The sequence below is a fragment of the Sceloporus undulatus genome, chromosome 2 (genome assembly GCF_019175285.1).
Source record: "Sceloporus undulatus isolate JIND9_A2432 ecotype Alabama chromosome 2, SceUnd_v1.1, whole genome shotgun sequence".
NCBI lineage: Eukaryota > Metazoa > Chordata > Lepidosauria > Squamata > Phrynosomatidae > Sceloporus > Sceloporus undulatus.
In genome coordinates, this window is record NC_056523.1 from 143,609,191 (window position 1) to 143,635,055 (window position 25,865).

At 41.2% G+C, this 25,865-nt stretch overlaps 2 protein-coding genes across 7 annotated transcripts in view; one reads left to right on the plus strand and one right to left on the minus strand.

Moving 5' to 3' along the window:
• LRRC45 (leucine rich repeat containing 45) overlaps positions 1–20,578 on the minus strand; it is a 43,444-nt gene extending 22,866 nt beyond the window's left edge. For 2 of the 6 annotated variants that reach the window (XR_006101920.1, XM_042449344.1), the window contains exons 1-5: positions 5,402–5,922; positions 3,951–4,012; positions 2,390–2,460; positions 2,035–2,213; positions 44–172 (exon numbers count right to left, since the gene is read on the minus strand). Coding sequence is in view for 5 of the 6 variants with exons in the window: in XM_042449344.1 (XP_042305278.1) it covers positions 44–172; positions 2,035–2,213; positions 2,390–2,460; positions 3,951–4,012; positions 5,402–5,639 (679 nt within the window). In the remaining variant the exon portion in view is untranslated. The other 4 variants (XM_042449340.1, XM_042449339.1, XM_042449341.1 and 1 more) reach the window with 4 other exon arrangements.
• CENPX (centromere protein X) lies at positions 8,053–24,037 on the plus strand. Its single transcript, XM_042449349.1, has 5 exons — positions 8,053–8,181; positions 18,685–18,736; positions 20,347–20,400; positions 21,880–21,968; positions 22,164–24,037. Exons 1-5 carry the CDS (start codon positions 8,143–8,145, stop codon positions 22,176–22,178), a joined length of 249 nt encoding a protein of 82 aa, XP_042305283.1. The 5' UTR covers positions 8,053–8,142; the 3' UTR covers positions 22,179–24,037.
• The last annotated feature ends 1,828 nt before the right edge of the window (positions 24,038–25,865 follow it).

A 25,865-nucleotide genomic window follows, 5' to 3' on the forward strand; every position in this document is an offset into this window, starting at 1 on the left:
AGTTGAGGACTCAAAACACGTAGGAGCTGCCACAGTTGCTCACCCACAGCCTTCAGGATGTCACTGGGCACATTGTTCCCAGCCAGTTCCAGTTGTCGTAGTGCCCGGTTGCTATGCAGACAATTCAGGAGTGCACGCCCCCCCAGGAGCCCAATGTTATTCCAGCGCAGATCTAAGTGAGAAGCAAAAGCATCGCATGTCATACATGCTATCAGTATAATAAAAGGTCTGATTTCCCCAAGTTTGGGACATCAGCAATTGAAACTGGATTGCCTTTGGAGAGGGGCAGTATAAAAACATTTTAGAGAGGTCCTTTGCTTTACAGTGAGAATGGAACACTAATTTCATGCAAGATTTCCTCTCATGCCAAGTGTCTCATTTAGACTAGACAGAGAGAGAAATTAGTGAATTGTGGCAATTCATCATCTCAGAGTCTCTACCTTTGGGTAAAATTGGAGGTGTTAAAGTCCAATGATTTGGGAGCACAGGTGCAGTTTACACCACAGGATACTGTACTGAGCTAAAAAGCTGACTGATGAAACTGCAAATGAACAAAACCCATTTGGCAACAGGATTAAAGGAATTAAAGACAGAACGATCATCAGGAATCTCCAAAGCATGCAAGTGCGTACAGGTACACCCACTAACTGAACTTCCTCAATGGCTTTGTCCTTACAAATAATTGGAACAGGACAGAAAGGGACCTGTCTCTTCCCAGTTGATTAACAGTAATAGCACAGGAGATGCTTCAGTTACATTTGAGTAAAGCAGGATCATGTACGTGATGCTGACATAATTTATTCCCATGCCAAATTGTTTTCTCAGGGGTGGGAACACACAGCCTATAGGTAGCCCCCCAGCTGTTTATGCAGCCACCCAGTGCTGTTCTGCTGCTGCCATCACAACTGCAACGTCAAAGGTTCCGTTCTATTGTCAGTCAAATCTACAAAAAGCTGTTCCTCTCCCTGATCCAAAGACCTATATCCCTTATGTTGTTCCCCCAGCAAAGCTTCGTTCTGAAGCAGTGGCCACTGCTGTTTTGCTTCCTTCTTGTTTCAGACAGGACATGCTGTGAGAAACTCCGCTCTGTGATGCAGGAAGATATTATGGCATGCTCTTGTACTACAGAGAGTCATTGTAATTATCAAGCAACCAGAGATGGCACAGTGACAGCTGAATTGCACTGGTCAGTGAAATGGCAGCAAGCTTGGCAGTGTAGTGCTATCCAGTCAGTGCCAGGGAACTACAACAGCCTCTAAAAACTAGAAAGCTACCCACCCAGGGCAAAACTTGAATTTCTCTGATATACTATCCTAGAGTGTTGCTTCAAGTCTCTTGCCACTCAGGGCTCAGTCTGAAAAGCAGATTTGTGTAAAGATACCTCAGAACCAGATTACCATGTGAGAGGAACACTTCCCCAGGCATTCCTTAGGGAAGCAGAGCAGAGCAAGCAATAAAGCTCAGCGGTTGAGGACATCATGGCAAGAACCACAAATCAGCTGCAGATTTTTGTGTTTCACTTGCTCTTACTTTGTTGGTTGATACTGACAGTGAGCAAATGTCAGGAAATATTGCCTTTTTGTGAGCTATAACTCCAGAATCTCTCAGTCAGCAAAGCCACTGTGCTTGGTGGGGCATTCTGGTAGCTGTAGTCCAATAAAATAACTTTTCTAAGTTCTGGGTAAATGTATACTCTTTTGCTACAGTGATACAATGAAGGACAATTGTCCAGTTGTCCCAAAACCATGTCCAGTTCTCCAAGTGCTGCCTAGATGCAACTAATGAGCCAACCACATGAGGATGAAAGTCAGGTTATCTGCAGATCACACACATGCATCAGATACAGATGAGTCCTTAAACTTCAGATAATTTCATCAAACTTTGGAATACAGAGAGTCATAGTTTACTAGGATGATGAAATTTCCAAGACATGCATCACTTCTGAATAAGGTGCACAGAGGAATGGGTGGGGAAAAGATATCTCATTGTGGGGACAAGTGGAGGAAAGGTATCTCATTGCTTGAAAAGTCTTACCCAGTTCCTGTAGACTGGAATTCCTTTTCAGTGCCATGGCTAGCTCTCCTGCCCCCTGGTGGTTGATCTGGTTATTGCGCAAATCCAGGCATTGGAGGTGGCTGTTGGCTGCAATGCCTTCACAGAATATGGCAAAGCTTTCTTCCCATATACCCAAGTTGTTCCACTCCAAAGTGAGACTACCAGACAACAAAGGCAAACAGTTCATGTTAAAGACAGAACCCAGCTATGAAGGAAAATTGGAAACTCATCTATCCTCACAAAAGGATAAAATACAAAGCATCTATACACACACTACCACCGCCATCAAAATCCAATAGCAGCTTCAACCCCTTAACAGATCTGTATTGCTCACCTCCCAATAGACTTGTTTTGCCGGAGAAGTTTCCCCAGAGCTTCTGCCCCCACAGCTCGCAGGTTGTTTCCCTGAAAGTAATCAGTTTCCAGTCAGTGTCCTGCTCTGAGCCTCAAAAGTTATTTTAGTTATGTAGTTCTGCCCATTTCCAAAGCTCAAATAAGCTATTTTTGGACAATTTCCATAATCCTCCAGACAGCACAACCACTAACCAAACTAATTAAGGGATTTTGGGAGCTGTTATCCATAAAATTAATTTTTCCAAACTCTAATTTTGTTGAAAACTGTTTACCCAGGAACACACTACACTACAAACATGAGGTTGCTTTAAACGGGTTTTTATATCAGGGCTTCCTTCTAGGAACCTTGGGAATCAAGAGATTTGTAGATATGATATTGTGATTTTCCTCACAGAATTATATTTCAGGTTAAAGCTTCTTTATGCATTTCCACTGTTTTTGAACTATTGTTTTGTTATTCAGTTGCTTTAATTTTCCCCAATTTATGAACAGAGAGGCAGAATTTATCTTTAAAAATCAATACATAAATTGTCAGGATTCCTTTGGAGAGAAAACCATGGGTCCATCTACACTGTAGAAACTGCCATGGCTACATCCTACAGAACCCTGGGTTTTGTAGTTTTGTGAGACTCCATTCTGGCAGAGAAAGGTAAAGACCTTGTAAAACTACAAATCCCAGGATTTCATAGGCTGGAGCTACAGCACTTGAACTGGTATCAAGCTGCATTATTTCTACTGTAGATGCACCCCATTTCAGGTAAACTGTGGTGCAACTATGTAACATCACCATGGACATAGATGCATTCCCATTTCCACAAACAAAATGAGAGCTCAGAGCCTTTGCAATGGTGCCTAGTTCCACATCACATACTTAGGACTGATAAACAGGTTAAATATACTGAAATTGTCAGATTTGAAAAACAATGAACTCGGTTTCTTAATTTGGATTTTTCTTTTTTTAAACGCATGTTTTGAATTATGCGCCTGCAAGACCAGAAACATCCCCTGAGCTGAGATTCTCAAAACCAAAGGACTTTTAAAAGTTTAGTGGCCTACAGCAGTAGCTCCATGGCTGTTATGTGCCTTCAGGCCCTCCAGAACAACAATAACAAAAAAATTGCCCCTCAGCCCTCCAACTCTTTATATTTTTTTGTTCCCAAATGCAACCAATCTGTTTCCCAAGGAATGTGGGGGAACAATCATACAACATATTTTTGTCCTCAAACCATTTTAGACCCAGAAGTAGCCTTTGACTTTCAACAGGAAGTGAACTGTAAACTCAAATTCCCCATAGGGTGAACGCAGAGCCATCTAATACTTGACAGTTACCTATTTTTGGTCTTCAGGCTCTGACTAGCAGCTCTTGTATTATTATGTATGGTGGTGTTATTTGCCCTGGGAGAGACCTAACATGGTTATGAAGAAAATCACAATGCCCCCTTTGCTGCTCCTCTCCTCAGCCTGCTACCTATTTCCAAAAGCTGAAGTTTCATATTGGAATTTATTGGGCTTTTATGCTTGACGCAGAGCAGCAGACTCACCTTCAGGTCCAAAGATTTGACAACAGTGTTAGAACAAAGTCCATGGAGTAACAGCTTAGCTCCTGCAAGGAGAAAAGGAAGGCTAGCACATTCTTGTACCTGAAAGATTAATACTGTACAGTTGTCCCTCCGTATTTGCTAGGGTTAGGGGAACAAGACCTCCGTGAATATGGAAAAACCGCAAATAACAAAAACACTGTTTTAACCTGAGAGGACACCTCTCTAGGAATCTCTAGGTTCTCCAGTGCAACTCTGTGGTCAATGTCCAACATACACTGACCATAGAATGGCACTGGAGTAGCTACAAATGGTCTTTCAGTGCAACTTTTATTTAAAGTTGACCACAGAGTTGCACTGGAAGACCTAGACAGTCCTAGAGAGAACATATTAATGAAATCTGTGAATAATCAAATCCGCAAATATCAACGCCGCAAATATGGAGGGATGATTGTACTTTATTCATATTACACAAAGTGATGTTCAGCATTACATTATAACCTAATTTGTTTACTGTTACAGTGGAGCAGTTAACTTTTGAGTTGCTATAATTCTTTTTTGCTGCTTGATGTACTTGAACTAGCAGTGTTATTTCTCTGAAAATTATTCCCAGTGGTGGCCAGGGGCTCTGATTCAGTGGGGCAATAAATTAGTTCCAGGTTTTAATTCAAATTCATGCTAACGAATTCTAGTCCCCAAATAGCTTCAACGCCTTAGCTAGCTCCTCAAATGAGTTATTCAGACAGTGAAAATAATCCAGGCAGAATCTGGGTTGAATCTTTTTGTTCATATGCATTTTGAATGAATCCAATTAAGTTTTGTCTTTTTTTTGGGGGGGGGGGGGCTGCCAAAACTTAACCCAGGTTAATTGATGTCGGATTTCCCCCCGGTTTTTCTACAAGATTTGGATTCTTGGCTGTGTGTGGATAACTGATACGAATAGATCTGGGATAGACCGGGATAAAACTCTGCATGCCTTGTGTGTGCTTCAAATACATTCACATCATCGACCCCATCTTTATTCAAGTGCTGACACTTGTGAGCAACCACACTCACAGAGATGTGGTTGTATAGTGTGAACAACAAACTATTATTATTATTATTATTATTATTATTATTATTATTATTATTATTATTATGTGAATTACCCCTACAATTCAGATTAAAGCCTGGAGCAAATTCACAGCACCCCCAACATGGGAGCCAAATGCTGCCACTATTTATCCCTGATACAACGTCTTAAGACTTTGCTCCATTTTAACAAACTGGTTGTATTTTAGAGGAGCCCTTTTGTACAGCCCACTAAAATATACTCTGTATGGTGACAAATTAAAAGTCAGCAACTAAAGGAGGAGTAAGAGGTCAAGAGGATAAGAGGCCATGACCATTGGCTTTTGCTGTTTGCAAGGAACAGCACCAAACAAGAATAGCCTCATGAAAAGAGAGAATCCCACCTTCTTCACTCAGCATGCAATCACTCAGGGTTATCTCAGTGAACTGAAGCTCATTCTGCAAAAGCTTGCCCAGGGCGCCACAGGTATCCACAGAAAGGCTCTGCGTGGCAAAATCCAAGCGGCTTCTCCCCGTTGCTTCCTCCAAATGCTGCAGGATGCTTTCCTGAGGCTCAGCACCACTCTCTTTGCACAGCCTGGTGTAGGATCTACGGAAGTCATCCATCTCTATGGCAGGCATCAGCCTTACTCATGCCCCCCAGGTAGATGAGGAATTAAGAGGGATCCCAGCATGGAAAAACAGTAGAGGGTAGCCTGGTGAATAGGAACAGTCAGAGGTTAATGCTATGGCACATTCTCCCTTGTGTTTCCCCTTTGGAAATTGTGCTTCAAAAGTCTAAGAAAGCCCCACAGGAGGGCAGCAGTCAGGACAGCAGCCCACTCAAGTTCAGCCCATAGAAGAGGCCTGAAGGCAAGCAGTCAGCTTTGTTTCTGAGTGCTCACCAAGGTTGCTAGAAATAGAGCCTCACCCTCCAACTGCTGATTCCACCCTATGTTACTAAGGAAAATGGAGCATGACGGGTATTGTATTTCAAGTCTCTCTTGAATCCTGTTAACTGGGAAATAAGGCATACTGGGAGCTGTAGTTCAGAGGCAACCGTGGACATTTATTGGACAGTCCCTCTCTCTAACTGAGTTCTCATTTTATACAGAGAAACTGAACAGGTTTGTGAACTTACGGTAAATAACAGACTGATTTAGTTAGTCTGAATTTTTAGAGTGAGAAATAAGAGAGAAATCAAGGGCTAGAGTTGATGGATTCATTGCGATTAAAGAACTATTACAGATCTATTTGGTTCTGTTCTATGACATCATCATATTCTGCCTTCACTGAAGCTGCGATCTTTAGTGGAATAAGGGACAAGCCTAGAAAATAAACATCTGACCAATCTAATGTGTGCACTTTCCTATCACGCTCTGTGCAGTGGCAAAATGTTCAAATATAGGACACTGGTTCATCAGGACACAGGACACACCTGACAACAGTATCTATTTTGTGTGTAGGTGTCAACAAATTTGTGTGTTAATTTAATTTTAAGTGGAGAGATGGAGCTTTTTTCCTTGGGTCCATGCAGCTGTTTATTAAGCCATTAGGATATCTGTAGTTTATGAAAAGCTTGTGCACTTATACCATTTGAGACTATCAGACTTTGTATTTCTGCAGGCAAGAAAGCTATTTTATTTTATTATTAGCTACAATCTAACTATTTGAAAATTAAATAAAAGATGACTAAATCAGTGATTACAGCAAAGATATCAGCCATCACGGATCAGTCACTGTGAGAGTTTTTGTGTATCGCCTCGCACCAGCAAACATAATTATTTCCAGTGCTAGGAATACATGCATTTATATAACATCCAGGGGCATCCGAGTTGGTCATACACCAAAACATAGTAACATTCAAAATCCACTAATAGAGTGATACCTTCATCAGACAAGGCTGTTGAAGATCATACAGCGAGAGAAAGAAAATGAAAATGTTAGAGAGTCACAGTCCCACATTTTGTTAAGATGCCGTTTTTGTTTTTTAACATGTACACTTCTCCCTCCACGTTCTCTGGGGCTAGGGCACAGGACCCCGTGAATGTGGATAAGCCACAAATAACCAAAACACTGTGTTTTTACCTGAGAGAACGCCTCTCTGCCTGGAATCTCTAGGTCCTCCAGTGCAACTCTGTGGTCAACTTCTGCTAGAGAGACACAGAGCATAGAACTGCACTGGAGGAGCTACAAAGGCCTACTGGAGTGTTCTTTCTAGGAATCGTTTAGATCCTTCTGTGTGACTTTTGGTTAAGGTTTACCATAGAGCTGCACTGGAGGACCTAGATATTCCTAGAGAGAATCTGTGAATAATCAAATCTGCAAAAGCCAAAGCTCCAAACATGGAGGGACAAGTGTGTTTTATTATTTTAACAGCTATCTATTTTAACTGTGTAATAATTTAATTCCTTCTTAATGCACCTCTTTCCTATGTTTTTAATTGTATCGTCCTTTTAATATTGTGAAACCGCTCTGACTCCCAGTTCTGGGAAAGGAGCGGTATACAAATTAGTATAATAATAATATTAATAACTGTTGTTGTTGTTAATAAGAGGGTCTGGAGTGGTATCAGTGCAGACAGAGGACACTCCTCTCTTTGGCCACAAGGGCTCTGGGAAACAGATGTCCAAAACACACACTGCAGAAATAATCCAGTTTGAGACCGCTTCAACTGTCCTGGCTCAATGCTAGGGAATCCTGGGAACTGTAGTGTTGGGAGACATTGAGTCTTCTTCTCTGTCAGCGAGCTCACAACAAACTACAGTTCCCAGCATTCCCTAGCACTGAGCCAGGGCAGTTGAAGCGGTCTCAAATCGGTTATTTCTGGACGCAGCCAGAGTCATAAAATCCAGGCTGACAACAACCACATCTTGACAAAAGGTAGGCTTTTAGTCTCTAACGTCAGTTACTTACTGAGCCAGAGGAAGCGGGAAGCCAACTACAACTCCCAGAGTGCCCCGCGCGGGGGACAGGTGGAGGAAACCCCGCCCACCACCGGAAGTGACGGAAAATGACGGGCGAGAGCACAAGCGTATGAAAGAAAGAGAGAGGGAGGGGGAGAGACTACATTTCCCGGCATGCTGTGCGTGAGCCTTCAACTGCGGCGGCGGCCGTTTCAGCGCCTCATTTGAACCAGCCTGACATGGAGGCCGGCGAAGAGAGCGTGAAGGGCTTCAAAAAGGTCGGCGGGGGCGGGAGGCAGAAAGCTCTGAGGGGGGAGCATTAAGAGTGGGGCAGAAGAGAAGGAAAGGACAGCCCTTCAAGCCACTGAGTCCCTGAAAGTCATAACAGGGATATGGGAGGGATGGTTGCAGCTGCTGCGTGCTTTCAAGTCCAAGGACCCAAATGTATCTGAGGAAGTAGATAATAATACGTACTAGATTATGATGATGATGATTATATAATAATAATAATAATAATAATAATAATAATAATAATAATAATAATAATCTATTATTATTATGTACTTCCTCAGATGCATTTGGGTCCTTGGACTTGAAAGCACACAACTATAACAACAACCATCCCTACACAACAACCATCTCTACATAATAATAATATCAATATCAAAAGCATCTGAGGAAGTAGACTTAACTCTAGGAAAGCTCATGCTGCCAATTTAATCCTATTTTAATATATTGTTTTTGTATGTTTTTAACTGTATGGCCTTTTTTAATGTTGTAAGCCGCCCTGAGTCCCAGTCTTGGGAGAAGGGCAGGATATAAATGTAATAATAATAATAATAATAATATCTTCCTTTCCATCTCAAAGGTGCTACAAGATTGTTGTGTGCCTTGAAGTCGTTTCTCACTTAGGGCTCACCTCACTGAGGTGAACCTGTCGTGGAGTTTTCTTGCCCTTATCTGAGGCTGAGAGAGTGTGACTGGCCCAAGGTCACCCAGTGGGTTTCCATGGCTGAGCCAGGATTCGAACCCTGCTCTCCAGAGTCCAACGCTCAAACCCCTACCTCACACCGGCCCTGTAAAGAGGTGGAGGTGGGATCCCCCTCATTCTAGTTGTGGGTTTGTGTGTGTGGAGAAGGACCATGAACTGGTCTTTGAGAGTGGAGAAGAGGTGGGGGACTCAGGCAGGGCAAGCCCTAGGGCGGCTCTGCCTGTGGCAGGGTTAAAGGGAGCACCCCTGTGCCTTTTCCTGGGGCTTCAGTATATATGATGGTATGTACAGAATAGTGTATATATAGTATGTATGGGAATATATATATATATATGAGTAAATATGGCCATAGCAGGGTGTGGAAAGGGCAGAGTCATCAGCTGCTCTCCTCTTCCTGGACATATCCTCCATTTCAGTCATCTATCCAGGAGGAATTTTAAACTGTCTTCCATTCGGAGCCTGGCCAAGAAGCATGAATTTACATTTATATGAGTGTTATTAGCCTCTGTTTAAAAATTCTTCTCCATTTTTCTTGAATGTCCTACATTTTTGTGGCGCCTTGTCTCATGCCCTAACTTCAAAGGACCAGATGTTCTAACTGCAAAGGAGGACAAGGCACTCCACAATGCAGGAAAAAATATAGGGCATTTCTAAATGAAAGTTAAAAACACTCCTAGAAATGTAAATTCATGCTGCTTGGTCAGGCTCAGAATGGAGGACAATTTGGAATTCCTCCTGGACAGAAGACTGAAATGGAGGACGTAACCTGGGAAAGGAGGACGTTGGGCCACCCTGCTTTTATCCTCTTTTGCAGTTATTGTTAGTGTGGTTTGAGCAGCCTGCGTAGGTTCACATTGAAGCTTCATGCCAGGGTAGCCACCAAGTAGCGTGTCATGGAGCCGTGTGGCTGTTCATGAATCTCCTTCGTTCCTTCTTGAAGCTGATAAAGCAGACTGAAACAGATGTCTCTTCAAAGAGGCTCTTTAATCTTCAGTTGCTATATTTACAGAATGCAAAGCCGCTTTCACTATACATCCACCACCGACCAACCATCAACCCACACTGTCTTCTGAGGCTTGTCCCTTATATACACTCGTGCCATGCGGCCACTAAGCCTCTTCCTGCTGTGTCACCTTATTTCTTGTCCTCCAAGCAAGATGACTATGCATATTTTCAGTAGTTTACAAGAACTCAACTAAAGGAAATAAAGGCTCTTTAATGAATAGCAATAACCTCCCTTAAAGGGTATAAATCAGGACCTTTTGTTTGAGATGTTGATGGAGGGAGCACCGAGGAGGTGTACCTTCAAGCCTCCTGTCAATTTATAGCAACCCCATCTAGAGGGTTTTCTTAGGCAAGGAATATTCAGAGGTGGTTTTTGCCAGTTCCTTCTTCTGAAATACAGCCTACAGCACCTGGTATTTATTGGCAACCTCCCATCCAAGTACTCACCAGGGCTGATCCTGCTCAGCTTCCAAAATCAGATGGAAACTACTTCCTGGTATTTAGGCCTGTATCAAAAAGTACAAGGAGTAAGTGTAGTTCCAATTACAGTGCACCCGCATCACACATACACTGGAAGAAGTGGTGCTGCGCACCAGAAGAAACAATGATTTGCACACCCATGGCAAGTGTGCACTGCCACAAACGCTTGTAATGGGGCTCTCGCATATGCGCTATCCTTTATGTTCGCATAAGCCTGCCTTTGCACTTCCACCTTTGACCTACCTAGTACAGTCGCCTCTTTTACACGGGTCCAGAACTGATCCCCCGTGTAAAAGGAACTGATCCCCTGTGTAAAAGAAGGGCGCACTGTACTAAGTAGGTCAAAGGTGGAAGTGCAAAGGCAGGCTTAATGCTGAACATAAAGAAACAAAAATAATGACACAGAAGAAATACATGAATTCACCTAGACAATGAGGAAAAAGTTTTACGTATCTAGGATCAATGAGAAATTTAGATAGTTAAAAGAGTTTCCGTACTTAGATCACATGGATCAGAATGGAACTGCAGTCAAGAATCAGAAGAAGACTAGGGGGCAATATGAAGGAACTAGACAAGATCCTAAAGATAATGATATGTAAATAAACATTAAAGTTAGAATCATCCAGCCACTGTATTCATCATCACCATGATAGATAAAAGCTGATGGTGAAGAAAACAGATGGAAAGAGTATCATTTGAGATGTGGTGGTGAGAAGAGTGCTGAGGAGACTATGGACAGCCAAAAGATAAGAAATGGGTTCTTGAGACCAGCCTGAAATATCCTTGGAAGCCAGATGGTTTGAACTGAGCGTCTACTTTGGCCACATCATAGAAGGCATGAGTCACTAGAAAAGAACATAATGCAAGGAAAAGTAGAGGGCAGCAGAAAAGGAAGACTGGCCAGATGGATAGACTCGATCAGGGGCCATGGGCCTGGATTTGCAGGATCTAACCAGAGTAGAGGAGGACAGGGAATTTTGGAGATGTCTCATCCACAGAGTCAACTAACAAAAAGGGAGGAAACACGGGTAAACTACTAACAATATAATAATACAACAAGGCGTATCGTTACTTGCAATATATATAATATATATATATATATATATTATTATACACACACACAACAGTGGACCCTTCTTATACGCTGGGTTGGTTCCAAGATCCCCTGTGTATAACAAAATCGTGTATGCTCAAGTCTCATTAAATATAATGACATAGCAAAATGGTGTCCCTTAGAAAAAATGGAAAATCGGTAAATTTATACTTTTTGGAACATTTTCAAACTGTTATGCTGAATCCGTGTATAAGAAGGGCCGACTGTATGTTGTATGTGTGTAATAAGTGTGTATGTGTGTAATGTTAACTACAACAGTGATAAAAGTCTGAACAACAATCACATAAAGCCGACTGTAGAAATAACTTTCTGTATCTTTTGAATAATATCAATCTGCTATTCCATCTTCCCAACCATGGTCAGCTAAATTATAATGGTACCAGGAACTTTGCAATTATTATTCTAGCTGACCTATGGTGGGAAGCATGGAATAGCAGATTGATATAACTAACCGGCATAGAATGTTTTTGCAATGCTGATGAAGACTTCTGTGAGTCGAAACGGGCACACATTACTCCGGAGGTAGCCGTCGATGTTAACCATTGAAGGACATTGCTACCATTGAAAAGTACTGTACACTGTTTATCTTCATGCTACCTATACAGTGCTACAAATAATTCTTCTCATATGTTTTTGATTGGATATTTTGTGTGAAACAGCAGAATATTACTACTGCTGACACTCTGGAGACTCTACTCATATTTTTGGGACTATTATTCAAAAAGATACAGAAGAGTTATTTCCTACAGTCAGCTTTATGTGGATTGTTATTTCAAGACTTTTTATCACTGTTGTATTTAACATTTATTACACACACACACACATATTTTGCAAGTTATGATACGTCTTGGTTGTATTCATTATAATTGTTAGTATAGTTTACCCAGTGTTTCCCTCCCTTTTTGTTAGTTGTACTGTAAGCCTTCTGCTTGTTTTGGTTTTCATCCACAGAGTCGCCATTAACTCAAGGGCAGTTAACAACAACAACAACCAAAGAGGTACCTGACTATATAATCTGGATGGAGGGGAGAGGCGAGGTGGTGTTAGTGTTAAACCTACTCCATTGAAGCCAACCCTCTCTTGCCTAAAGGACTGTTCATGTCCTATGGCTGGATTTGTGAACAAGCCAAGGGTGCAGACCTACCGTAATATTCTGCCTGCTTGAAGTTCAGTTTGCAGCCAGAAGTCAAAAGTTTTCATTTGCTATAGAAATCTGAGGCCGAGGAATATAGAAACCATTGTAATAATGAGTGTTGTAATAATGGGTGACTTCAGCTACTTTCATATTGCTTGGCTAAATGCTTGTCCATGGGTAGACAAGGAGGAGCATTTCTAGATACTGTATGTTAAATATGTGTTTCACAGATCAGTTGATGGAACTGACTACAGGGCTGTGCAAGATGGATTTGCTGTTGAAGTGACTGGAGATAGGGACCTTAGTAGGAACATGTATGTTGAATCTTGTACTTGAAAACTTCCAGTGTAATTGGGAAAGGAAGAGTCAACTGAGTTTCACATCCTCAGCACTTTATAAGTTTATTAAAGGAGATGAAATGGGTATAATAAATTAGGATTGGTAACAAGGATACAAGTGTAGTTGTTGAAGGCAAGAAGCCTTCATTTAAAAAAAAAAATAGGGGAGTCTTTAAAAAATGTGGAGGACACAAAAAAGTAGGAATTCTGGCAAAACAAGTGTAAGTTGTCCACAAGACAAGTAACTGTAAAAATAATCAAAAGAACATAGAAGCATACTGCTAAAAATACTTAGAACAAATGAAACTTTTCTTTAAATAAATCAAAAGGAGGAACGAGGCAGGAAAGTGATTTATTGTTAAATGGTAAAGGTGTGAAATACTGTATTAGCTAAAGAAAGAGAGGAAGAGTGCACAGTAATTGAATTTCATGTATTAGTCTATATACTGTGGCAGATTCTGGACAACAATTCACATGCAAGCCATTTTTGCAGGCGATGTTGCCTGAAGAACCAAGTGACAAGAGACAGTGTTTGAACCAAGAGAGTAAAAATGATTAATTCACTAGGCTCAGATGTTATACACATTTAAGACTTTTTAGAACACTTAAAGGTGAAACAGTTGTACTTTAATAGTTGTATAAAAATATGTGATTCCATTAATTTTTACAGTATTGCCATCAATGTACTTTGTGCCTTACAGAGGTACACTGGCAACACAAGTCACAATTTCCAAGGCACTTGCTGTCTAAAATAGTGGGGAAATGACCAAGGATCAGGATGGGTCAAGGGTAGCCAGGGAATAATGCAAGCACAGGTCATTATGTATACTTGATTTTAAAAAAAAAAGATCCAGGAGGAGAGTAAGGCTAGATGGCATCACATATACCCTTTGTAAACTGCTAAAAAACGTGATTCAGGTGTTGTTATTAACCATGTAGAAAAACAAGCTTTGCAGAATTGTTTCTGGGAGTGAAATGATGTCTCGCCAGTTGTTTGAAATTCTTTAGGAGTACTAACAAGTATGTGAATCGGATGATCTGCTAGACATATACAGTACTTGGATTTCCAGAAAAGCATTTGGTAAAGATTCCTGAATAAACTAAGCAGTCCTTGCTTAAGAAAACAGGTCCTTTTATGGCAGGGATAGTCAATCTGTTTCATTCCTGGTGGCTGTTGCAGTATTCGGTGGGATAACTCCCATTTCTGGTATATGGCACCTTAACGTGCTTGTCCCACTACCCTCACACTCTGTCGTACAGACACATCCACAAGATATATAGTGTATTGTAAGCACAGTTCTTGCAAAGAAGGAAATAAGAGTCTCTCCACCAGGTTCTGAGCTGGGAATGGTGTTATTTGACTTGTTTATACATCATCTGGGATCAGGGTTGAGCAATGCGTGAGCTCAGTCTGTAGATGGCATCAGAACATCATGGAAACTAAAGGGATTTCTTCAGTGTTGGTGAATAGGCAGCAAAATGGCAAATGTAATTCACTGCAAAATGACTGTTGTTGTGTTCTTTCAGGTTGTTTCCAACTTATGGTGATGCTGAGGTATACTAGGGCAAAACAAACCTGGTTTTACATATGTATTGATAGGGTCTGAACTGATGGTGAGAGAGAAGATCTCTATGGTAGATAGTTTAATAAAAAATTAATTTGAGATATGTGATGGTCAGCAGTGAAAAAGGCCACGCCAATGCTAGAGATGATTATTATGAAAAAGACTGAAAACAAAATAGCCCTATTTTAATGCTCTTAGTAAAATCAGTGGCACTGCAGCTGCATTTAGAATAAAGCATGGAGTTCAAAAAGAGCATAGTAGGTGCAGAAAATAGTCAAAATGATTTAGGGATTGGGAGTATTTTTCTTATGGCAAGAGGCTACAACAGTTGAGGATTTTAGTAACAGGATGACTGGACAGACAAAACAGATAAAATTATGCAGTCTTGGATAAAGTGGATAGAGGAAAAAGTTTTCTCCTCTCAGAATTCATGATTTTGAGATGCTTCAGTAAAAATTGTTATAAGGAGATTTGGGACAGCCAAATGAAAATACAGCCGCCCCTCCGTTTTCGTGGACTTGGGATCCGCATCCCTCGCTTATGTGTGAGCAGCAAATGGAGGGGGACAGAATGGGGTGTACACCTGTGGGTACATGCTGCCATTCAGGCCAAAGGGGCTTGAATATTGGTGGTTTTTACAGGGGGGGGGTCCAGAACAGATCCCCTGCGAAAATGGAGGGGCAACTGTACTGCTTCATTCTGTACATAGTTAACATATAGAATTCACTGCCAGAAGATGTAGTGATGTCCACTAGTGTACAAAAATAAGTTAGAGAAATTTAGGATGGGTTTCTCAGTGGCCATTGATCATTATAGCTAAATGGAATTTCCCAGGTTTAGAAGCCACATGACTCTGAGTATTGGTTGGTCGGTAAGTTGGGCAATGAACATGGCAGGCTTTCTGTGTTCATGTTCTGCTTCTGGCAACATCTGTTTCCCAATATGGGAGATAAGATGTGGGACTAAATGAGCTCATGATCTGATCCAGCAAAGCTCTGTCTTTCTGTATGATGCTTTCCCTGTGGCTATTTTGTTATCTTGTTTAACTGTTTAAATGGCATATTTTTTAGCTTTCTTCTCCAAAATGGTTCGTAATTTACTTGAACCAAGCTTAAAGAAATGCATACATATGAATCTCTCATTCTCTCTGTCTTGCTTTTGGAAAGTATAGGTGTACATCAGTTAATAAATAGCAATAGCATTTATATTTCTGTACCACTTAATAGTGAATTCAGCACTCTCTAAGCGGTTTACAATCTGTAAGTCAATTGCCCCCAGCAAGCTGGGTCTAGAATCCCTTATTGTGGATGCATGGGCAGCAAAACAGAGAGAAAAGGGGAAAGTGGACAAGCCTACCTTACCAGTTATCCCTAGCATGTTAAAAAAGCATAGAGCTATACATTTGGCCATTAAAATGGAAATCATAAGAAAAGTGGAGGTGAGTGAAAGAGAAAGTTATCACTGGATGAATTTTGGAAGAACCTCTCAAGTGGGCTCGGGAAGGTTCAAAAAGTTTTTGTTCACTTATGCAAGGCCAACCTGACTTGTTTCATTTCACATGTACATATTGTTATGAATAAAAGGTTTGCTGAGATGTGTTGGTTTTGTGTGTGTGTGTGTGTGTGTGTGGTGTAGGAACCCATACCTATTCTTTGGATGTGATCTCTAGCTCTGCCCAACATTTCTGTTAAAGAAGTAATGCTTAAGAATTAATCTACTTGGTGAACTGTGGGTATACCTGTAAAATCTCTCTCTCTTTCTTCATGTAGAAGTTGGCTGCTAAATTAAATTCAGCTGACAAAAGAAAAGAGTTTTTCCGGGCACTTCTAAATAGATGCAGTAGGTAGTGTTAGGGTCTAGTTAATTTTTTCTTTTTTTCTTTTAGTAAATCTAGAGTTGGGGTGGGCAATGAAATGAGTTATATTCTCAAATTCTACTTTTATTTACCTGTGTGACAAAGATGTAAACATGTAGGATTAGTTCATACATAGCAGCATATTTTTTTGTTTCTAAGTATGCAAAAATGATCTACAGGGTTATTTTCCATCATGTTTTGAGTCCCCATAGACTCCTTAGAATCATAGAATTGTAGAGTTGGAAGAGACCACAAGGGCCATCCAGTCCAACCTGCTGCCATGCAGGAACTCTCAAAGCATACCTGATTTGTTGGCTGACCAAAGAGAGAGCCTCTGTGTAGAAGTCAAGGGCAGCTGTCTTTTGTTCTCCCGGCAAGAAGGGGATGAAAGCAGTCATCTTGTCCCACAAAAACATGGGACCCATGCAAGTTTGCATGTTACTCATCTTAGCAGAAAGGGCAGCCGAGGAGAAGAAGCGTCATCCAAAAATATCAATGTGTCTACCCTGTCAACTGGCCAGAAGATTTAGATGTAGACTCAACCACCAAGGAGATAGGAGTAGGGTGGGTGAAGAGATAAGCTGCTGTGTCAGGTTGAACCTTGTAAAGACCTTCTAGCTTCCCAGAATCAAAACAAAATTTTGCAAAAGAAAAAAAAAAAGAGACAGCTCTAAAATGCCCTCTGGGAGGTCAGGATTGCCCAAAAGCATGTCCTCAGACGTGTATAGGAGATACAGCAGCAGGTACAGGGAGAGTGTGGCCCTTCTAAGGTCTACTGAAGGATTACCGCAGCCCCATAGTCTTCCATGGTTGCCCACCCCTGAGCTAAAGGCTAAAGCCCATAAGCCATGCTGTTGTATGCAAAGGATGTCATTTTAAAAATGAAGATCCTACCTCAGTGTTTTCCAAACTTTGGTCCTCCAGATGTTTTGGACTTTAGCTCCCAGAAACTCTAGCCAGGTTGACCAACTATCAGGAATTCTAGGAGTCCTAAGTCCTAAATATCTGAGGACCAAAGTTTGGGAAACACTGCAAGCTGAATGCATTTGAGATCAGCCCTGTTCAAGCATTTAAGTTCATAGTATTAGACATATCTAAGCAATATGATTTCAAAGGATTAAGGGGGAAGACTGTAGGTCAGCAGTGGAGCACAGTCTTTACAATAAAAAAGGTCCCAAGTAAGTTGATCTCTGGCATCTTTGGTCTTCTCTTCTGACACTCTGAATTATATTGTACAATGCCTAATAATTACCCTGTACTCATGACCTACCTGCTAGATTTGCATTTGCCAGACTCCAGTTTTCTGAAGCATTCTCAGTGGTCCAAAACACACTGCAGTAATAATCCAGTTTGAACCTGCTTTACCTGCCTTGGTTCAGTGCTAGGGAGTTCTAGAAACAGTAGTTTTGTGAGACATTGAGCCTTCTTTGTCAAAGAGTTTTGGTGCCACAATAAACTACAATTCCCAGGATTCTCTAGCACTGAGCCAGGGCAGGTAAAGTGGTCTGAAACTGGATTATTTCTGCAGTGTGTTTTGGACCTTAGATTCAGTTTTGGGAGTTAATCCTCTCTTTAGGTTATGTTGGTTCTGGGTTGCTGAGATTAAGAACAGAAAAACCAATTAAATTCCACATATATAAAAATAATAACTTCTCTGTTTAAAAGCTGTAAATGTAAACCTATAATGAGGTGCTAATCATATGCAAATTTATTTGCACATAATAGATGAGTCAACTAAAATGTTTTAATACACTGAGGTCTTCACTCCCATACATGGGTAATCTTTAGGAATATGGGAAGAGACCTGTTCTGTTGCTGTACCCAAGGAACAGAACTCATTGTTCTGATCCACACAGTCCCTTTTTTGATTGGTTGTTCTTGGTCCCAAAGACTAACAGCTGCCATCCCACCATTCCTCAGGGGAATTCTGTCATAAATAGAGGCAAGAGCTGGTCTTTGCTGGAAAGAGTGTAGCTTTCAGAAGATGAGAAGGCTTGTGGATAAGGGTAGCAGTAGGAAAAATAAGGGTGGATGTTGAGACCAATTATGTGGTCTCTGTGTAGGAATGGAAGATCAGCATCAGTATGTGTTGCCCTCCAGCTCAAAGAGAATGAAATGCAAAATTGGTAAGGTAATATATTGTATTTGACCAGATTCTTTTGATGTATCCCTACACCAACAGAAGTTGATCTCATAAAAGATATTGCTTTACCTATTTTATATCTCTTTGAAATGGAAGGACAGAGAGATTCACTTTTTCTCCATTAACACCCCTTGATGGATTCCCTTTCCGTGCAGGAGACCGTGAACAAAATGCTCCAGCTCCACTTCAAAGATGACAAAACACGAGGTAATTGCTTTCCCTTCTGTCTCAATAAAGAGGCCAATTCTTGCTGGAGATTTTTCCAAATTTTACTGTAGAGATCAAGCCCTAGAACCTTAGAAGATCCTTCTGAACTGCAAGTGGTTCTAATTCCAGGGCTCCACAAGACTTCAATTGGTACCAAAAAGTGACGCACATTACTGTTCTAAGATAAATATTATTGTAGTAAATGATTCAACAGAGAAGTTTCATCGTCCTTTTACTGATGGATCCAGCATCTCCTTGCAGCAAATGCTAGAAGTGGGCCCCTAAACAACTAATTCATAGAATCATAGATTTAGAAGAGAGAATAAGGACCATCCCGTCTAACCTCCTGCTATGCAGGAATACACAAAGCAGTGGCATCACTAGGGGTGTGTTGACTGCATCAGGTGACACCCTAAGGGGTTGACACCAGTGCTCCTCAGACATCTGCATTTTGGCAGAAATTTTTACCTTTAAATTACGATATCATACACACAGAATAAATGTGTTTACATATACATAGTTTCATGTGGTTAAAGTGAAAATTTGATAAAACGTGATGGCATTCACCTGTATCTCTTCAAAATGCTGAAGAGCTGGTGTGAGAGGGGTGATACCTGGTGGGAGAAGAAAGGAGAGGCCTCAGTGTTTTTTTCCATTAAAATTTCAAATTTTAATTTAAAAATTTTAAAACAGCTCTTATTGTCAGGAAATTCTTCCTAATGTTTAGATGGCATCTCTTTAGCTTGAATCCATTGCTCCACTGTTCTCTGGAGCAGCAGAAACAAGCTTGCTCCATCCTTAATATGATGTCCCTTCAAATATTATTAAAGATGATTATCATGTCACCCTCTTAGCCTTCTCTTCCTCAGGCTAAACATACCCAGCTCCCTAAGCACTTCTCATAGGACATGGTTTCCAGACCTTTCACCATTTTGGTTGCCCTCCTCTGGACATAGTCCAGCTTGTCAATATCCTTCTTGAATTGTGGTGCCCAGAAATGGACACAATATCCCAGGTGAGGTCTAACCAAAGCAGAATAGAGTGGTACTTTTACTTCCCTCCATCTTATTCCTATTGATGCAGACTAGAATTGCATTTGCTTTCTTAGCAATTGCATCACTTTGCATGTTGTCCAGACTATCTCATGGCCAATGTTCAAGATCCCTTTGGTTGGCTGCAAGTTCTCAGCTGAAGTACTTACTCCCTTGACTCAGCAAGGCCAATGAAAGATGGATTCCCAAGGGTTATAGTGCAAAAGTGAACAAAGGAAATTAGTGTGAAGGGCTGACTATCTCTCATCCCTATAGCTGTGAGAACTGTGCAAGCAGGTTGATAGTAGGAAAATTTACTCCCCTAGTGAAGCAGCATATCTTTTCCCAGCCTTAAACTGCCAAAAACAAAACTAGCTAGCAGAACATACTAAATACTAACTAACCCTTTCTGTGTCATGTTTGGTCATGATTCTAACAAGCACTTTAAAACCTACATGGCTGATGGAAGAGGACATGCTTACTGTAACTGCTTTTGGCTGTGGGCAGAGATAACTATGCTGTGGAAGAGACATTGTTGATCACTTGGCTCATGATAACTTTCCTCTCCTCTCTTCTCAGTCAGTGGTGATGCTGTCTTGTTGATGGCAGAAATACTTAAAGTATTTGTTCGAGGTAAGTTGTTATGGGATCCATCTTTTTTCCATGGAATGGCAGTCACAGATGGATGGCATGGTCTATGGAAGAGTGAGATTTAATGCACAATTCAGCATTCTATTTAGTTCCATTTTAATTTTTTGTTTAAGCAATGTCAGCCTTTCTGCAAGGTTAGAAGCCAGTACCAACTAAAACCAGAACCTGGAAAGGTCTAGAAGAGCTTCCAAGCTGCTCTGAGAACATTTCTAAAGAGTGGAGTATAAATACAATCAATCAATCAATGTCATTTGTCTTTACTCTTTTGAAGAAAAAAAAAACCCCACATTCTGAACCTCAGGGATAGAATGATATTGTTGGACTGCCTCTCCCAGCATTCCTCACCATTGGCTATGTCAGCCGAGGTGCTGGTAATGAAAGTCCAGTAATATCTGGAGGACTGCATGATTTCCATCCTTTCTCTAGAACAGTGGTTCCCAACCTTTTCTGTGTCCCACCCCCATAGGAAACATTTGATTAATGTCCCCCCCACAAGTAATATCACATTTGAAGATGAAGTCCTAATTTCTAATTTTTGTACCATATACAATCGACTCTCGGTATCCACAGATCCCATTGTTCTCGATGGTGGCATGTCCACACCATTAGGGACAATGGGACTTTGCCACCAGGCCACCCAAAGCCTGCCTTGTTGTTCTCACGGTGGGGGCAGCATGGGGCTGCCTCTTTTTCCTCCTCCTCCTCTGCCGCCACTCCCTCCTCCACGCGGGCTTGCCATCCGCCTGCAGATACGGAGGACCTACTGTACAATACTGCAGGTGAACAAATTTCACTTAAAAAAAAAAAAGCTTTTAACTCAATGCATAAAATGCAAATGTAAATTGAACAATTAGATTCTAATTTATTCAGGAAAAAATGAAAGTTGACTTGTGACTTGTCACTCTAGGATACAAGCTACTCTTTGTCACATCCTCTGAAATTCCTTCTTGCACCCCTGGGGGTTTGAGCATTCCAGGTTGGAAACCCCTCCCCTACATTGTTCACAGAATCTTTGTTAGTTGCAGAATTTGATTTCTGGTCCCAATTAAGTTTGCACATGTGTGTTTAATTATGCTTCCACCTGATTTTATGGCGCTTAGGACTCGTCTGATAGTTTAAATTTAGGATCTACTTCTTGGCAGCTCTGTGGCTCTTCATGCCTGGTTGGTTATGTGTACCATGCCCATACAGAGTTGGGCACACATGTTGTTTGGGATCATTGACTCTGGAGATCTTGTTCAGTCTTGAGTGAACCATACCAAGTGATGAGAGTCCAGCACTTCTTCCTAAGCATCAGTCTTAATGCTCTGGATGGGCAAATGTGTTACACATATGTACAAGGCTGATGAGAAGAAGCCCCCAAAATACCTTCCCTTCCTATTTCCTTTAAGACTCCACTCTTTCATAAAGACCTTTCTTGCTGTATCCCTGACAGCTTCTTTTGGTTTTTTGGTGTTGCAGAAGCAGCAGCGCGAGGATCACGACAAGCTCAGACGGAGGACCTGACCCAGGTGGATGTGGAGCATGTGGAAAAAGTGCTGCCACAGCTAGTATGTAAATCCCAACTCAAATTCCACAGCTAACAAGATAAGGTTGTGGTTGAAGGCAACTTAATCCCCTTCCTTCATGGGGATGTTGGCTTTCAATAATACCCTCAGCTAGGCAATTCTAACTTAAGTAAGTCAAGTAATTAATGTGGAGATAGTGCCTTGGTGTTCACAATGTAAACATTTTTTTTTTAACAGCTTCTGGACTTCTAGAAACTGCAGATCTTGCATTCCTGTTACCAGAAGAACTTTGGATTGACTGCTGCAGCAAAGTGGACCACAGCCTTTTAAATAGAATCTCTTCCAGAGTGACTGCGCTGACTAGAATGATAGTCTTCATCAGTGCTCCCTCTTCTTAGTTACCGCTATTTTTGCCATCTTTCATCCTAAGTGCCTGCTGGCTAATCGAATGTTGAAAGGGCTGGAATCTTTTCTTTTTTTGTGATCAAACTGCCGAAGTCAATGGCACGTAGCCATCTGAGACTTTGCCCCATCCTTCTGCTTCCCATTCACAGCCAGGCAGAGCCTCCACTTTTCCGATGGGAGAAACAGGTGCCTTCCTGTAGGGGTGTGTGGAAAGAGTGAGTCTGCCTGGAAGCTTTCCCTGCCCTGTGGGCTCTCATCACCTCTGCAGGCGCTTTAAAGGCCGGCTTCAGGCTGTGTCTGCTGTCTGAGCTTTTAAACAGGAGCCGAGGCCCAGGTCTGTGCCAACAGCAGGTACCTGATCTTTATTTTATAAATAAACAGTGCATGTCCCTCAACCTTTTCCAGCATTCCATTGGGGCCATGACATCAAAGAGTGCTTGGAACCTTTTAACCATTTGATATTCCCCTCAGAAGCTGCTTCCCTCTGCTATAAATTTGTTCTCACAAAGAAACTTCAATAAATCAAAAATAGTCTCCCTCCCTTTTGCAAGCTCCTTGTTGCAATTAATCATAGAAAGTCAAGTAGCTTCAAAGGGTTGTTTGGCCTTACCCCCAACCCACCCCCTCTTTTTAGGACGAAAGAAAAACTTTCAAAAACGGGCAGAATAACAAACAGCATGTGTGAGGATCCCACATCACGCAGGACCCAGCCCTTCTGTCAGCAGGGGAGGGGGAAGCTGTGAAATAGTAAACCTTACACATGGAAGAGGCAAGGCAGAACCCCACAACGTGGCTGCATTGCAAAATAAAGGCTAGGCTTGCTGAGGACAAAGGAACAGCATCTTAAGGTACAGGCTCAGGAGTGCAGTACCTGTGTACTCAAAAGTGGAGTTTACTCCTACCTAGGGAGGCAGTATTGCTGTCACTCGGAAGTTAGTATGCAATGGACATCAGTAGTTTGCCAACATTGTTTCTAATGTACCAGTTGCTCCATGTTAATAATAGACAAAAGGACTTTATATGCTTTTTCTGACACACTCAGTGCTGGATATAGCTGTGAAGACACAGGAGGAAGATTAGATGGAATGCTACTGCTCCTCAGAGCAGACATCTGAAATACTATGGTTTGTAAATTGGTAGTTGGCACGAAGCATGTAAATGCTCTTTTTCTTTCCCTTCGTCAGCTTCAACCATAGGTTAGTATTTATTGGCACTAGTGCTAAACAGAGCTCCCATTTTAATGAGCTGAAAGCAGGACCTGAGGTAGCTTTGTAGCAGGGCCAAGGGGAAAACAGTTTAAAAAAATAACACCCTAAAACTGTTTGTTTAAACTTTATTTTTGTTTTGGTTTAAACAAGGTTTTTACCATTAATATGTAGGACTACAACAATATAGAACCAGATCAGAAAATTAAGTAGTTAAATGCAATTTAGAGGCTATGACCACTAGCTTAATTAATAATTGTTCTTTTAAAAAGTGCTCTTTTAAAGCAAGTTGATTTGATTAACTTGCATTAACTGAAGGATTTGTTTCTGAATGACATTTTTTGTGTTATAAAATGAAGAGATTAAAAAGAAGCATTTGACACTGGATACTGGTCTAAGAGTGAAGAACTGCCAAAAATCTCTTAAAGTTAAAATGTTCAAATTCAAACAATCATTGTTCTTCCAGAAAGAGGGTTGAAAAATAGTAATAACAGCCAGGCTTACTTACACACCTGCATACACATATATGGATAATCAATTAAAAAACCTGTTTTTTAACGAATGTCATTTGGTTTAAGCCAACCAGGTTTAAACCAGCCAATAAGCTTTATAGATACCTGTTAGCATCTGTGCAAACTTACAGTTATCCATAGACCACAGGGGCAAAGAAAGGGAAGGAAGAGCATGCATGCTATGGCTAATGGCTTCAATTGTAAAGTTTAGGAGACGGAAAGAAAATGTGGCCTGCAGTTTCCATCACAAAGAGGAAATGAGGCAACTGAACATGTGGTCTCTCAGCCATGCAAGGGATTGCTTTGAAGACAGGTATCACACACCCTTCACCTCTTCCCACCTTAAATACAAACAGAAAATGATAATTATTATTATTATATTTGTATCCCGCTCTTTCCCCAGAATTGGGACTCAAGAGCGGCTTCACAACATTAAAAAAACAGTACAATTAAAAACATAGGAAAAATACATTAAAAATAAGTTAAATTATTACAACATAATAATGATCTTTGCTTTCCAAAAGTATGTACTCTCAAACAAATTCAGATAGTCAAACATTGTATGGCACTACAGAGCAAAAATAATCCAGAAAGAACCCACATTTCAAGAGGAGACCATTGTTAATATACTTCCAGAAATTGGCAGTCATAAAGGAATAAGGGATAGCAAAGTGCAAAGGATAACAAAAAAGTGGGCAAATCTTTTTGGGGGGCAATTTCTTGTCAGCCCCAAGTCTTTATATTCAGATATTGCGTGAACGCAAAATCCACTCGGAGGAAGAAGAACAGTAATGCTGTGGTGGAAGTATTCCCTTTCCACCAACAAGTTTCCTTGTAGAAAGGAATTCAGAAAGCATCCACCAGTACCTTTCAGGAACACAATTCTTCCTTGATCCCAACTGGTTTTACAATAACCGACTCTATCCCTGTGCAGAATTGTGCTTGAGCCATAAACCCATGTGCATCACAGGTTCCTTCATTCCTAGGAAAGGCACTGTTAACAGTAAGTGGCATAAGAGGGTACCTGGCAGCTTCAGCCACTTTGGCACTTTTCCAGATGGGGGCCTCCTTGCTTGTGGCTGGGGAGCTTCAAGCACTGTTGCTGTCTCTGAGTGCCTTGGTAATATATTCTCACCGGCTTCATTTGGCTCAGGTGGGGAATGATGTACAGGTTATGAACTTGGTGCAACAACCTGAGCTACTATTGTTTTAGACAAGCAGCTGGGGGAAAAGATGTTTTATTGGTCTATCACTATGTCAGGATGACATAGGGTCTTGATGTGTCTGTCTATAAAGGGACAGATTTTGGAGAGCTTCCAGGGAGTGACTTAGGGCTAAAGTCCGGAAAGGAAGGACTTAGTTCTTGTGTAAATAAGTTAAAGAATTTTATTAAAGAGATATGGATTTGGTTTCAGACTGAGAAGGTTCTGCTATGTCCAGAGAGGGACATTTATACTTAAGAGTCCAGAAGGGAGGGACTTGGGACACATACAGAACTCTGTGATTAATTCATTCACTAGATTTATATCCTTTCGCCACCTATCTTTCAGGTAATGTATGTTGTTCTATCCCAGCTTCCCCCCCCCCCCCCACACACACACAAATGTCATGTAAGAGTTATTAAGGCTGAGCGATGGGTGACTGGCTCAAGATTATCCAGTGATCCTCCTAGCTGAGTGGAGAATTGAACCTTGAGCTCCCTATTCTGAGACCTACTGCAAATCACTAATTTGACTTATATAGACCTATGGGGCCTAATAACAGTAAAAATATCTCATTACTCAGAACTTTAACAAGCACAGCTCCTAACTTCTCCA